General features: G+C 40.7%; 3 protein-coding genes across 6 annotated transcripts in view; 2 read left to right on the top strand and 1 right to left on the bottom strand.

The window, feature by feature from the left end:
* The window catches only part of nf1a (neurofibromin 1a), a 113,384-nt gene that overhangs the window by 23,175 nt on the left and 76,587 nt on the right, over positions 1-13,622 (bottom strand). The window lies entirely within an intron of this gene.
* LOC108899905 (protein EVI2B) lies at positions 421-6,241 on the top strand. Its single transcript, XM_018700646.2, has 2 exons — positions 421-791; positions 1,368-6,241. Exon 2 carries the CDS (start codon positions 1,394-1,396, stop codon positions 2,732-2,734), a length of 1,341 nt encoding a protein of 446 aa, XP_018556162.1. The 5' UTR covers positions 421-791; positions 1,368-1,393; the 3' UTR covers positions 2,735-6,241.
* omgb (oligodendrocyte myelin glycoprotein b) lies at positions 7,412-13,248 on the top strand. The gene is made up of 3 exons (XM_018700729.2): positions 7,412-7,669; positions 9,346-9,558; positions 11,405-13,248. The coding sequence occupies exons 1-3, from the start codon at positions 7,662-7,664 to the stop codon at positions 12,393-12,395; spliced, it is 1,212 nt and encodes a 403-aa protein (XP_018556245.1). The 5' UTR covers positions 7,412-7,661; the 3' UTR covers positions 12,396-13,248.

Here is a 13,622-nt window from a genome sequence, read left to right as displayed (position 1 = left end):
CTAAAGTTGACCGCACAAGCTAAGGCTTGTGGTCAAACATTAACCGTAATCACTAATCACTCACTTTACGGGAAACTGGTCATTGCTCACAGAAAGGTTCTGCTGTGCTTCTTCAGTGTGTGTAAAAGAAGTGTAAGCTTCTTTTTTATGAGCTGACTGTGTTTTTACTCAGGAAGGCTGAGTTTCTGATGTTAAATCATGTATGGTGTAGAGTCCTCACTCATTACCTGTATCTGACACAAAGAGCATGGTAGGTGTTACTTTTATCTATTCCTGAGTGAGGTCAGAAGACATTGTGATGTGTTTGTTTTTTGCAGGGTTCAGTCACTGCAAGTTTTAATACAGTGAGTCATAACCGCATTCGCATGTCTGACATGGCAGCTACATGGACCCTGAATGTGGATGTGAATCCATTGCTCTGTTCATCATGCCTGATGATTCAACAGAAAAAAGAGCACCTACGTGTAGAGTACATGTTTAATGTTTCTGTCTAAGAGGTAAGCATTTTTAATGCAGTGAGGCTTTGGTGTGAAATATGAATACTGTTATATATAGCAGACTGAGAATGCAGAGGACTGTCATCACTCACATCACACTTCCTGTAAGTGAGGAAAGAATCAGTCTTGAGTTTTCAGCGGAGAGAGGGCCTCAATGTCGTTAGTTCCTTCTTTCATTCAAGAGACATCCTGCCAGACAGCTACCAGTACAACATTCCGGAACTATTTCACTTCATATTCATCCCAGGACGACACAGCTGTTGTCTTACACAGATTCTTTGCGTAAAGTCCCTGGTAAGTACATTTTAATAATTTGAATTATTAATGTAGTTTTTTAGTTCTAATATCTTGCAAACTTTGGACTGATGCTGGAGGGGAAATGGGGCTGTGACCAAACAAAAATGCATGCAAATGCAATAGATTTGGATACAGATGACTTGTACCTATCTGCTGGATTGAAACAGTATCACAACAACAATTTAAAGGTGACAATCACAACTAAATCACCTTAGAGCCATTAGTAATGGATGAATAATAAAAATGAAGTTAATTTTTTAAAAAGTCATCAAGTTCTTACTTGATTAAACTTCAAACCTCCTTTAATTTCAGATATTTTAATGTTGTAAAATGTATCCACTCCATTGGAGAGGTGAATGTAAATCAGATTAAACTGCTGATGATAGTGCTTTAAAAATATCAGTATGCACTGTTGAAACATGCTTGTTTTAAGTTGCATTTTGAGAAAATGACGATTTTTTTTTTTGGGGTCAAATTCCCATTAACTATTTCCTCATTAAATGACATTGCTTCAGCTGATATGCTGTGTAACCTCCTAAAATAGCCTCTTAACTTCCTCTGTTCTGGCTACAGAAACAGCCAGAAGACTGAAGAAAACAATGACTATGCTCTTGGTTTTCATATGGCTGCTGCCACTGATAGCATGCAGCACAGTCACATCTGGCCAGAGTCACAACTTCACTTCTGTGACGACAGGCAAGGAAACAGGAAATAAGTTCACTCAGGGTCATCTGACAACACAGGACACATCCAGCTTAAATCCACTCTCAGGTAAACTGTCCATCACAGCTGATGTAAATCCAACAGAGGGAAAAACTACAATACCCAGCACCACACTTCCCCTTCAAGCAACACCCTCTCAGATTTTACCAGTGAAGGAAAAAGCAGCAACTCCAACCAGTTCCATGTTGTCTCAGTTCGACAGCTCAACAGTAGGTCTACAGTCCACAACAAACATAACAGTCACATCATCGGCAACAAAGGTTGTAACCAGTCAAACCAGTAATCCAAGCACAATGACAGGGGTACCTCCAATACTAAGAAACTCCACCCAAAGCCAAGACACAGGAAAGACATTGACCGTCCTACTGACAAGTGATAACATGACCCATCAGCCTACACACCTGGCACAGTCTACACAGCTCATCTCTACTGCAACCACCTCCACCAAGTCTACTGGTACCAGCCCAGTCACAGGTGGTAAGACTGCACACTCCACAGGTTTCTACAAAACTACACCAGCCACGACAAAGACTCAATTCAACCACATCACCAGGGCAAAGAAAGGACAAGACCCACCAGGAAAAAAGGGAACAAACCACAGTAAAGCAGTGGCAGGGATAATAGGTGGAGCCTTGGTCTTGATGATGGTCGTACTTGTGGTCATCTTCATAAAGAAACGGAAGCTTCAGAAGCAGCAGATTACAACGACAGACTGGGCTGGTCCTTCTCCATTTCTAGACAGTGGAGCTGATGATGACCACACAACACTGAGGTCACACAACCAAATTTCTCTCTCCAGCTTCTTACCTCAGAGGCTGTCCAAAAGATTGTCCTTGCAACCAGAAACAGAGGAGTTAGTAAACATGACAGGAACTACATTTGGAGATAAGCGTCAAAGAAATACATTAGGTCTATCGATGGATGGAAAGGATGTTCCAGAAACCAATGAAACTGCTACAGTGGTTCAAGAAATGAAAAGCACAGGAGACATTCCAGAGACTGTAGAAAACTCTGTCTCAGTGATCTCCGCACAAACAAATGGCCAACACTCCAAAACCAAGAACTCAGAGGCTGCAAATCCTCCTACTCTATCAGGAGTCGTGGAAAATGTTCCCAAACAAGTGAGTGATGGCCTGGGTCATTCACAAACCCTGCAAAGCTCCACCATCACTGGTTTCTTGGCAGCAACATATGTGAGTGAGAACACAGGAAACTGACCAACTTATCACCAAACCAGGAAAAAAGAGAAGTTGTTTATCTACAGTTGCAAGAAAAAGTATGTGAACCTTTTGGAATTTCAGGGTTTTCTGCATTAATTTCTCCTAAAATGTGATCTGATCTTCATCTAAGGCAAGGGTATTGACAAATATAATGTGCCTAAAATAATAACACAAAAAAATTCTGACCTTTCATGTTTTTATTGAGAGCAACCATAAAAACCTCATAGTGCTAGTGGAAAAAGTATGTGAACCCTTTAATTAATGACCTCAAAAAAGCAAATTGGACTCAGGTGTTAGCATACCTGGAGTTTAGAGGTGTGGACTAGAGCTACTTTGACTGATAAAAACCACTCAAACATTTTGACTTTACTCATCACAAGAAGAATACGCTTATGTGAGCCATGCCTCGGCAAAAAGTTTTCAGAGGATCTACCATCAAGAATTGTTGATTTACACAAAGCTGGAAAGGGTTATAAAGTCATTTCAAAGACTTTAGAAATTCACCAGTCTACAGTTAGGCAAACAATCTACAAATGGAGACACTTTGGGACCTGTGGCTACTCTACCGAGAAGTGGGCACCCAGTCAAAATGACCCCAAGAGCACAAGATCAATGAGGTAAAGAACCAACCCAGAGTGACAGCCAAAGACTTGAAGGCAGGACACCACGAAGGAAGCCGCTGCTTACTAAAAAGAACATTGCTGCACGCCTGAAGTTTGTGAAAGAGCACATTGACACTCCACAGCAGTGTTGGCAAAATGTTTTGTGGACTGATGAAACTAAGATTGAACTATTTGGAAAGAACACACAGCACTACATCTGGCATAAAAAGGGCACTGCATATCATCATGAAAACATCATCCCAACTGTAAAGTATGGTGGAGGAAACACCATGATTTGGGTCTGCTTTGCTGCATCAGGGCCTGGCCAGCTTGCAATCAATGAGGGGAAGATGAATTCCCAAGTGTATCAAAAAATTCTTCAGGATAATGTGAGAATGTCTGTATGTCAGCTGAAACTCTGTAGAAGTTGGGTGATGCAACAGGACAATGAGCCAAAACACTGGAGCAATTCCACAACAGAATGGCTTCAGAAAAACAAAATCCACCTTTTGGAGTGGCCAAGTCAGAGCCCAGACCTCAATCCAATAGAGATGCTATGGAATGATTTGAAGAGAGCCATACACGAGACATCAACCAGGGGGTCAACCAGCTATTAATTCCAAGGGTTCACTTACTTTTTCCACTACCATTTTGAATGTTGAATGAGTGTGTTCAATAAAGACATGAAATATATAAAAAAAATTGTGTTATTATTTTAGGCACATTATATTTGTCAATTATTATATTTGTCATTTTAGGAGAAATTAATGCATAAAACCCTGAAATTCCAAAGGGTTCACATACTTTTTCTTGCAACTGTATGTCTCTGCTGCCATATGTGGAGTATAATATTAAAAGATAAAATGGTAATAAAACACCCACAACATTTTAAACTACATCATTAACTGTAGAGAGAAAAGTATTTCTTGACATTTTTAGATCCTCAACCATGTGTGATGTACATGTCAGAGCCAGGTTTTAAGTCAACCTGCTTCTAAATTATAACAAGGCCAATGTGCCTCTCACCATCAACACTTCAGAGTCTCACACCAGAGCCTTGCAGGATTTCCTTTATCATCATGTAAGAATGTCACCCAGACCTGAACAGTGTCAAGTTTCGTCTGACACAGAAGTTAGAATCAGTTCATATGACAGTATCAAAAGCAGGATGTGGATCAAATCTGGTCAAATTGATTTACTGTCTGCAGGGTGATGTGGCATGTACAACGGACAAGAGAATAGACTCAACATCCTCTGAAATGGAGTCACACGTCTTTATATTTTACATATCATTTTTCACAAGTTTAAATAAAAATTTCAGAAGAGCTCATTTCTGACTTGCAGATTAGTTAGTTTTTTGACAGGCTTGTGCAGTCAGTCTAAAAATGGTTTTGCAGACTTATAGGAGAGTTTCTCTTGTAGTATTCCAGTGGAACTGTAGGCACCACTGTCAGAGAATAAAAACCACTGGCTACACGACTGTCAACCACTCTGCCCATCGTCCCAGACTCAGCACATTTCAGCTCCAAGCTGTGCCTACTGCTGACGGTCAGGGTCACGGTCAGAGAGGGACTGTACTCATATGAAGACAATAAAACACTCTGAAATTAATGACACAAAATGAAAACACATGGAACAGAAAAGCTGGACTGTTACATTCGCCAGTAGGAATATTATACCTACCATCAGCTGGTTTGTTAGTTAGATATCTGAAAAACTCATAACAACTCTTAATCTAGATCCAGTGGGGGAACCATGAACTTGAGGCATTTCAAGAGATTTAATCTCTTCCGACCTGTGCAGCCTGGGCCTTGGTGACTTTCCTCTGTTCAGTGTGGTTATTCATGTTGTGCTGTTTCTAGGCTGAGACATGAGAAGAGTATTTCCATATATTCAGTCTGGTTGTCTGCTCATATTGTTCTTTTGCATGTTGGTAGTAACCGTGATCATAATGCTTCAAAATGTCTGTAAATGTATATTTTGAACTTGTTTCTGAACATTAGGCAAAGAAAAAAACTCATGGTGAAACTGGTTTCTGTCACGTTTTTGAGTGGTTGTGGTTTTTAATGTCACTTCCACATACCAAATTATTCTACACCTGTACATGAACTGGTTTCCTCCAAACAGTTGAACTACTAAAAATATTAAACCTGGGTAGACCAAGGACCAAGTTAATGATTTTACTGAAATCAGATTTATTCAGCTCTTTCAGCTCATCCCAAGTGATAGTAAACAGTCATGGCACTGACACATTCAGAGTCACAGCCATGAGCCAAGAGGTGCTGTAGACCATCTAGGTTAGTTAGTTTTCATTACATATCCATCAAACAAATCAATAATCCCTGATCATCTCTCTTAATTCACCTTTATATTTATGCAACCTGCCACCTACCACCTCATCACTATAAAGCTGCATTGACTGACTTTCATTACTAACATGGTATCTCCTTATTAAGTAGAGATGGTAAATAATTGCTAATTTTCATATCCAGCAGATACAGAGCAACATTTGCATTTCATCTAAAGTCAAATGTATGCCCAATATTCACTCTCATTTTAGCTCTGGCATGGTTTAAAATCTCTCTTGAGCAGCTAAATGCTCCACTGTGTTCACCAGCTGCTCTCTAACTGTGTCTGTCTGTTGCTGAGCAGGTGGAGGACAGTGTGCAATATGACCAAAATCTCACATTTCAATAGTGATATACTGTCGTCCTCAATTTTTATTTATTTTTTTAATCAGTGTTTAACATTCGGTCAATAATGTTAAAGGTATTTATTCCATTGTAACATGTTGAAATAACTACCAGACAAAGATTAACACAATTGGGACATGTTTGTTGAGATATTGTCAGAGAACATGGTATTTTTTGGTAATCCATGAATAAAATACCCCTGAAATGAAGAGTTTCTGGAATTGTGTATTGTTGTCATTCGTTCACTTGTTGGTCACATATAACTGATAAACAAACTTGAAAAAAATAAAAATAAAAAAGTCACAAAAATTAGCAAGGGTACGAATCATTTTGAGGATGACTGTATATGACAATATTGTACATTTTCTTTAAATTCTATGAATTAATAGTTTATATATAATGACCACATGGAATGGACTGTTCTGTTTTTACATTTTAAATTATGTATTAAAAATTAGTTTAGGAACCAGCTCCTGGATTTGTCTTGGCTGGTCCTTCTGTTCGGAGCGACCCAGTTCTGTTTCACCTTCACTCTCATGCTGGTATTCAACTTTCTGCCTGCAGCCATGGCCCAAGTGGGCAGTGGCTTTTCACAGCTGTTTCTCTGAGTACAGCTGCCTGCTGAAGCCATGAACCTAAATCTGTAAAGTTGTAGTCCAGACAGATAAACAAGGGGCTGACACTCACTATAAAGCTCTGTAAAGAGCTGCAGGTTCAACTGATAATTCTCTGTAGGTTCATCACCACCAGAGACTCCTGAACTCTAAACACTGTTTTCATAGTCCATATCCATTATATCCACTTTAATAATCCAGGTAGTATTGGAGCTTTTTGCTAAAAACAGCTGCCTGTTCATGAAAGCAGAGAGAATGAACCCAAAAACAAAACAAAACAAAACAAAACAAAACAAAACAAAACAAAACAAAACAAAAACAATAAGCTAATAGAGGCTAAAAGGTGCTGCAGAGGAGAAGGAATGAGGATCGTTGGAGACAGGCCAGCTTGAAGAAAATGCACAACTAAAAATGATCAAATTCTTCTTGTAACAATAATCTAAAAGTGTGGGGGACAGAATGTGCTAACAAATCAAATCTATCTTTAGGTGAAATTCATTTACACCGGTGAGTTGTGACTGAGTCTGTGTGTGTGTGTGTGTTCAGAGCATAAATGAGAAAAGGTGTGTGCAGACAGATTAGAGCCATTGTTTCTTCAAGTGTATAGAGGCATGCATGTGCACAAGAGCGAGAGCTGCTGCTATGAGGCATGCTGCTGTCAGCACACACAGACACACACACACACACACACACCCTAGCTCTTGCTTGCCTCATCAGCAGCAGACTGGGCTGGCTGCTGCATCCCCCACCCCCCCACCCTCTCCCTCTCTCTCTTCTTTCCCCCATGCCTCTCTCCTTCTCCTAGCCCAAACCTCCAACTGCATCAAGAGCCTGCAGAGCGGTGAGCAGGACAGGGGCCAGCGGCAGCAGGCAGGATGTTTAATGCCGTGCCACGACATCCAGAACAGGCAGAGAACAGAGTGTGACGGCATCACCTTCTAACAGTAGAGACCCAACCGAAACACAAAGGAAAAATAGCTGGAGGAGGAGACGACAGGAGAAAACGAGAAATGACATGATGAGGTGAGTGACTGCAAATGGAATGAGAAAGAAAAATGTACGACCCACATATACCTGATGGGCAGGGCGCTGAACTGTTTCCTTAAGTTAATGCAGTACAGTACAGTGTGATACTGAGATCAGGAGGAAACAACTCCCTGCTCTGTCACTATGCAGATTTCTCCTTCTAGTATTGCAAGGAGACACTGAGAAAAGTGATATTTACAGCATTCAATCCAACAGGAGGCATCAGAGATGTCAAGCACAATCACAGCAGAGTATTCACTGCAATCTGCAACTGCAAAAAACTGAAACTGTGAGAGGAAATTTCTGGAACACATTTCAAAGGTGTTAGCATGTCCCATTTTGCTGCATTTAACAACACAAACACACATAGACTTTCAGTCTTTACATCAGGATGTTGCCAGTCATGGACACACAGTTATTGTATCATGTTTAATGAACAGAGTCTCACTGCAGCACTCTGAGCTTTGATCCCATTGGCAGAGCTTCAAACCGGCTGGCACTGAAGATGACAAGCACCCTGATAAAATGTATCAGGAGCAGAAAGAAGCAATATGTCCCAGTTTAGAGCAGGACTGATCCTGACAGGAACGTCTGGGTCTAACTGATGTGTTAATGTACCACTCTCCATTTCTGCTGCATTTCACATGAATCAGAGGCCGACTCTCTAACTGTTCTCTAAATTCAGTAATAAACACAGTCTGGTATTAGCTTAAGGCTCACATTAACAACTCAGCTTTGGTCAGAATGGGAATCTAACTAATTATTGAGACTGTAAGCAAAGTCTCAGAGGAAGGGCGAGCTAAGGTTTGGTGGGGACTCTGGTTTAGGACCTGGATTGGAGCATCTGTGTCCAAACAATGCTCAAAAGGTTGACTGTCAGGGCACAGACGAGGATTCCTAAATAATCAGTGAAAGACAATGAAAAATAAAGGATGACAGAATCTTATTTTAAACTAAAACACCGGTAGGACAAGGCATGATGATTCAGTTTGTGTCAGTCCATTGAGTACATGTTGAGATAACTCAGTGTATAACTGAAGAGTTTGACCTGATGAAAAGTCATTAGGATTCAGTACATGAAGGATTTTGGATAAAATGTTATGGCAATCAACTTGTTCATGGCAATCAGTTCTTGTTGATATCTCAGTGCAGGTTAAAGTGGTGGGCCAACTGACCAAAGCCAAACCCAGAGCTCTGCATACAAACTGATGACGAGTACACATCCATGTGGGTTTTCGACATCTGAACACTTCTCTCTGTATGGAGATACAATCTTAGTTTGTGATGTGTGTCACTGAATCGATTCGTTTTCAGCAGAGGTGATGAATAGTATTTTTACTGACAGGAATATGTCTGAAACAATGTAAGCATAATTATTACCCTGTGTTTGAGCTGGCTGGGCTAAAACAACACTAAAGCCAACACATCACAGGATTATCTGGACCTCTGACATGCAATGGGATACATGAGAAATACAGTTTTCACATTAAAATGGAACAGGACAGACTGATTAATCAACTTGTACTGTTGGAGCTACCATAATAAATCGAGTCCATTCCACCTGAGTAAACTCTGTGTATCAGTGTAAACTATTATCATTTCTACCATTTTCCATGCGTTACTTTTCCTCCAGATGCCAAACTTATGTTTAACACTCGTCTCTCACTCTGTAGAGCCCTGACCATGCCTGCCTGCTCTGCCTCTGTGCTCTGCCTGCTCCTCCTGCTGCTGTGTGGGCTGCTAGGAGGCTGGGTGCTGTCTATTTGCCCCTCTGTGTGCTCCTGCACCTGGGGACACCGTGTGGTGGACTGCTCCTCACGAGGCCTTACCAAGCTACCGCATGGTCTGCAGCATAACATCCGCTTTCTCAACCTCTCTTTTAACAGGTAAGAAGCTGCAGTGTCATCAGCTCCAGACAATAACTGGATCTCTGCACATGTCAGAGGTACCAGATATATATATATATATATATATATATATATATATATATATATTGTTTTCTTAAAAGCGTTTAGATTAAAAACAGCTGAACTTTTAATGATATGAGTATAACATTTCTGAAATGGATACTGAAACTGCAACACAAATCCATACTCTTTCATCACCGTAGAGGAACAAGAATGAGACTTCCCCCATCCTGAGGGATCAGGCCTGTGGTAAAAGTTAGGCTAGTGTAATTCACTCAAGATGAAAAAAAAAAAAAAAACGTAATTAAACTGTGACTAAAAATTCAAGAACTGAATTTTGAGAATCTTTACACTCCTGATTATAGCCAAACAACAGTCGTCCTTGCTTCCCTTCCAATAACATCCTTGCTGTACTGTATGCGGTAGTCTCTGTCATTAATGTTAGCTAGTGACTGCTTGCAAGCCAGCTACACTGACTCCTAACAATACTGTGGTGCTGTGAAGGTTGCAGCATCTAGGACCTGACTGCTAAAAATATGTAGCTGTCCCAGATAGTGATCAGTATGAGCCTCTAAAATGGCTAAATTAGATCATCTCACCAAATGCTTTCTCATTTGCAAGTGTCAGGATGATAAGAGTAAATAGTAGGGATAGACTGATTATCAGCTGGGACGATTATCAGCCGGGCTGATTATCGTCATTTTGACGCATATCGGCATCTGCCTTTTTTTTTTATCCAATGGCCGATAAGAGATCAATTTAAAACTGGGTTATTTTGGCTCTGATGCAGCCGCGCCTCTCTGTCTGCAGTTTCTACTCTGTCTCCAGCATTGTCCCACCCACAGCACCATCTGATTGGTTACATGTCGAGCCACGGCACAGGTAACAGCCAATCAGCAGTGAAAGTCTATAAGAAAACTTTATAAGAGATGCTGCTGACCCTGGGAACTCCCTGCACTTTTTGTTTTTGTTTGAACTTAAAACAAAGATAAGTGAAAGATAAAGCAACATTTCAATTATATTGAAATTTTGGAAAACTTTATTTACTGTAGAAAACTTTAGGGAGCAATTTATTTTTTATTTTTATATATGATTTCATTTAACTTTATAAGACATGCTGCTGATCCTAGGGGCTCCCTGCACTTTTTGTTTTAATTTTAAAACAAAGATGTCTATTGTCTAAGATTAAAATAACCTCTAACATGCTGCAAATCTGAAAAAAGAAAAAAACATATGCTTAAAGGCATTTAAATGAAGTGTTGGAGTTTGTATTATTCAAAATTTTGACACCAATATTTTCACTTTTACTGCAAATGAATATTGGCTCCAAATATCGGTTATTGGCCTCCTTGACTACTAATAATCGGTATCGGCTCTGAAAAAAACAATATCGGTCTATCTCTAGTAAATAGCCCAGGTGAAAGGCACTTCCTGTCTATATATGGAACTTCTGAAAGAAAAAACAACTTTCTTCCTCTTACAAATGAAATGTTAGACCTTGTACATGTCTTGGTTTGCTATAAGCAACAGCTTATGGTGATGAATGTTAGCAAACTTAAGGTAGACAAAGCTGTTTAACTGACATTATAACTCTCAGCAGAGTTACATTCATTTTTGGCCACAGTGGCTGCCGTTCAACAGTTTACCTGCTTCTATAATCAGGGTGATAATCAAACTGGTTATTTTGCACTAGTTATTATTTCAAACTTATGTCATTTTGTAGGAGCTCTCTAAACAAACCATCAGTAGTGTCAGAATAACAGTATAACATGTTGACTGTACATGTGGATAAATGTGATTATTAAATACAACATTCGTCTGACAGCCTGCAGGGTCTGGACAGCCAGCTCAGCCACTATGCCCACCTGCGAACACTGGACCTGTCCTACAACCGTCTGGAGAGCCTGCCACCCGCCCTGCCACGGTCTCTGTGGGACATCAGAGCAGCGGGGAACCACCTACGCTCACTGGACAAAAACGACACGGCTTACCATTGGAACCTGAAAGTCCTGGACCTGTCAGACAACGAACTGGAGAGAGTGGTCTTCATCAACAACACACTGCCCAGTCTCCAAGCTCTCAACCTCAGTCACAACAGATTCTGGACTGTGCCCACAAATATGCCGCACAACATAGAGAGCATTGATCTGTCACATAACTATCTGGTGCAGATCCTGCCTGGATCTCTGGATCGGCTGCCCAGGCTGGCTAAGTTCTACCTGCACGCTAACCGCTTCTCCTGGTTGTCAGAGGGGGTGTTTGATAAGCTGACGGGGCTGGAGGTGATGACTCTTGGAGATAACCCCTGGGCTTGTGAAGAAGAAGAAAACATAACAAGGCTCCTGAGATGGGCTGAGCAGACCCGTGCCACCATCTTAGGCTGCCCCTGTTACACAAGACCCATCTGTGGACAAACCCATCTGGCAACCCCAGGGAGGGAGTGGCATTCTGCACTGTTCACTGAGCCACCGCTCTGGGTTGACAGCAGAGTTGAAAGGCATGATGGTCAATCTCCTGCAAGGACTGCAGAGGTCACATCAAGTTACCAGGCCAAATCAGCGCTGTTTGAGACGGGAATATATCAGGACAAAAGAGGAGTGAACCAGTCTGAGGACCATGTGGTGTTTGTCTGGACACTGTCCACAAGTTTGGACAGTTTCTCCACACACACAAGCACAACAGCACGTCCACAGTCTTCAACAAAGAATCCCAAAGTAGCTAACTCACAGAATAAAAGTCACGGCCTCCTTGTTGAGACTCAGCAAACTGTCACCTTGACTGTTTTAGTAATGACAGCAGCATTCAACACCTTCTGAAACATCTGGATGGACACAAAATAAATACTCCATTTACTGGATTATTCTGGACAGTGAATGTATGACCAAGTAACTCCACGTAGCACCTTCATTTTCCCTGGTATTAACTGTCGTGACTGTTACAGTCATCCAGTTCATAATCATCATTTTCACTAGTTCAACATATAAAACATGACAAATGCCTGTACGCAAAGATTAACTGTACAAACCTACAAGACAGAAACTTCTCAAAATGTCTGCAGACATGATTCAATTGGTGTGCTAATGTCAATGCTCAACCCTCAGTGTAATGCTTTCACACTGACAGACTGCTGTGGTCTATGCTCTCTTCATAATACTGATGCTTGTGCTGCTGGGCTTTTCAAAACCCAATTTACAAAATACATTATATGACATTCCATAGCACCCACTGGCACCCTTGGCTCTCTCTGTCACTGAGTGGCAGGGGGCAAAAATGTCTACACAACAGATTAGTTACCAGTAAAGGGCTAGTTCAATGGAAGACTTCAAAGGAAAACATTAGGGATAGTTATGACATGAAATACAACAGTACAATGCAATGAATCCCCTATGATGTAACAGAGTATGCAACAAATAAAGTCTGAGAAGAAAAACCAAAGCACAAGAAACAAAAAATCATGTTGAAAAGACAGAAGAAGATGATGCATCAAACTTTCATTAAAGGCAAGAACTGTTTGTACTTATATCTAGAAAAAGTTTACTACATCACATTTTCTCATTTCTGTGTTATATACGGTAAGCTGTGTTTCATAATCAGAATGTTGGTGCTGCTTTTTTATTGTATGGCCATTAAACAATCCATTCAACCCTGGGCTGAAAATGTATATTTAATATTGTGTTACTCTAACAGACAAATTCCTCCTGCATGGCTACTGGTAGCGCTGTCAGTTGTAGTGGTAATTACACTGGGCAGCAGTGAGGCTGTGGACTGATCTACTCTGGAGTTGGATGACCAACCTTGCTAACATTCTGCAAAAAAAGGAAAAGGGAAGAGCAGTGCACAGCCTTCCTTTCTGCCACTTTATCTTCCTAACTGATGATCCAATTCATCTTCTTTGAGGTGGTAACAACAGTTGGGATTTTTCCCTCCAGACAAAAAAAAAGAAATGGAGTGGTGGACAGTATAGATCAAAGTATTCAGCATGTCCAGACCGGTTTCACAGTTAAACAACTATCAGCATGGTGAAAATGAGCCTTAATGTTGGA

This window comes from Lates calcarifer, linkage group LG21, assembly GCF_001640805.2.
Source record: "Lates calcarifer isolate ASB-BC8 linkage group LG21, TLL_Latcal_v3, whole genome shotgun sequence".
NCBI lineage: Eukaryota > Metazoa > Chordata > Actinopteri > Centropomidae > Lates > Lates calcarifer.
The sequence above is the reverse complement of the archived record's forward strand: the minus strand, read 5'-3'. Positions and strand labels throughout refer to the sequence as shown.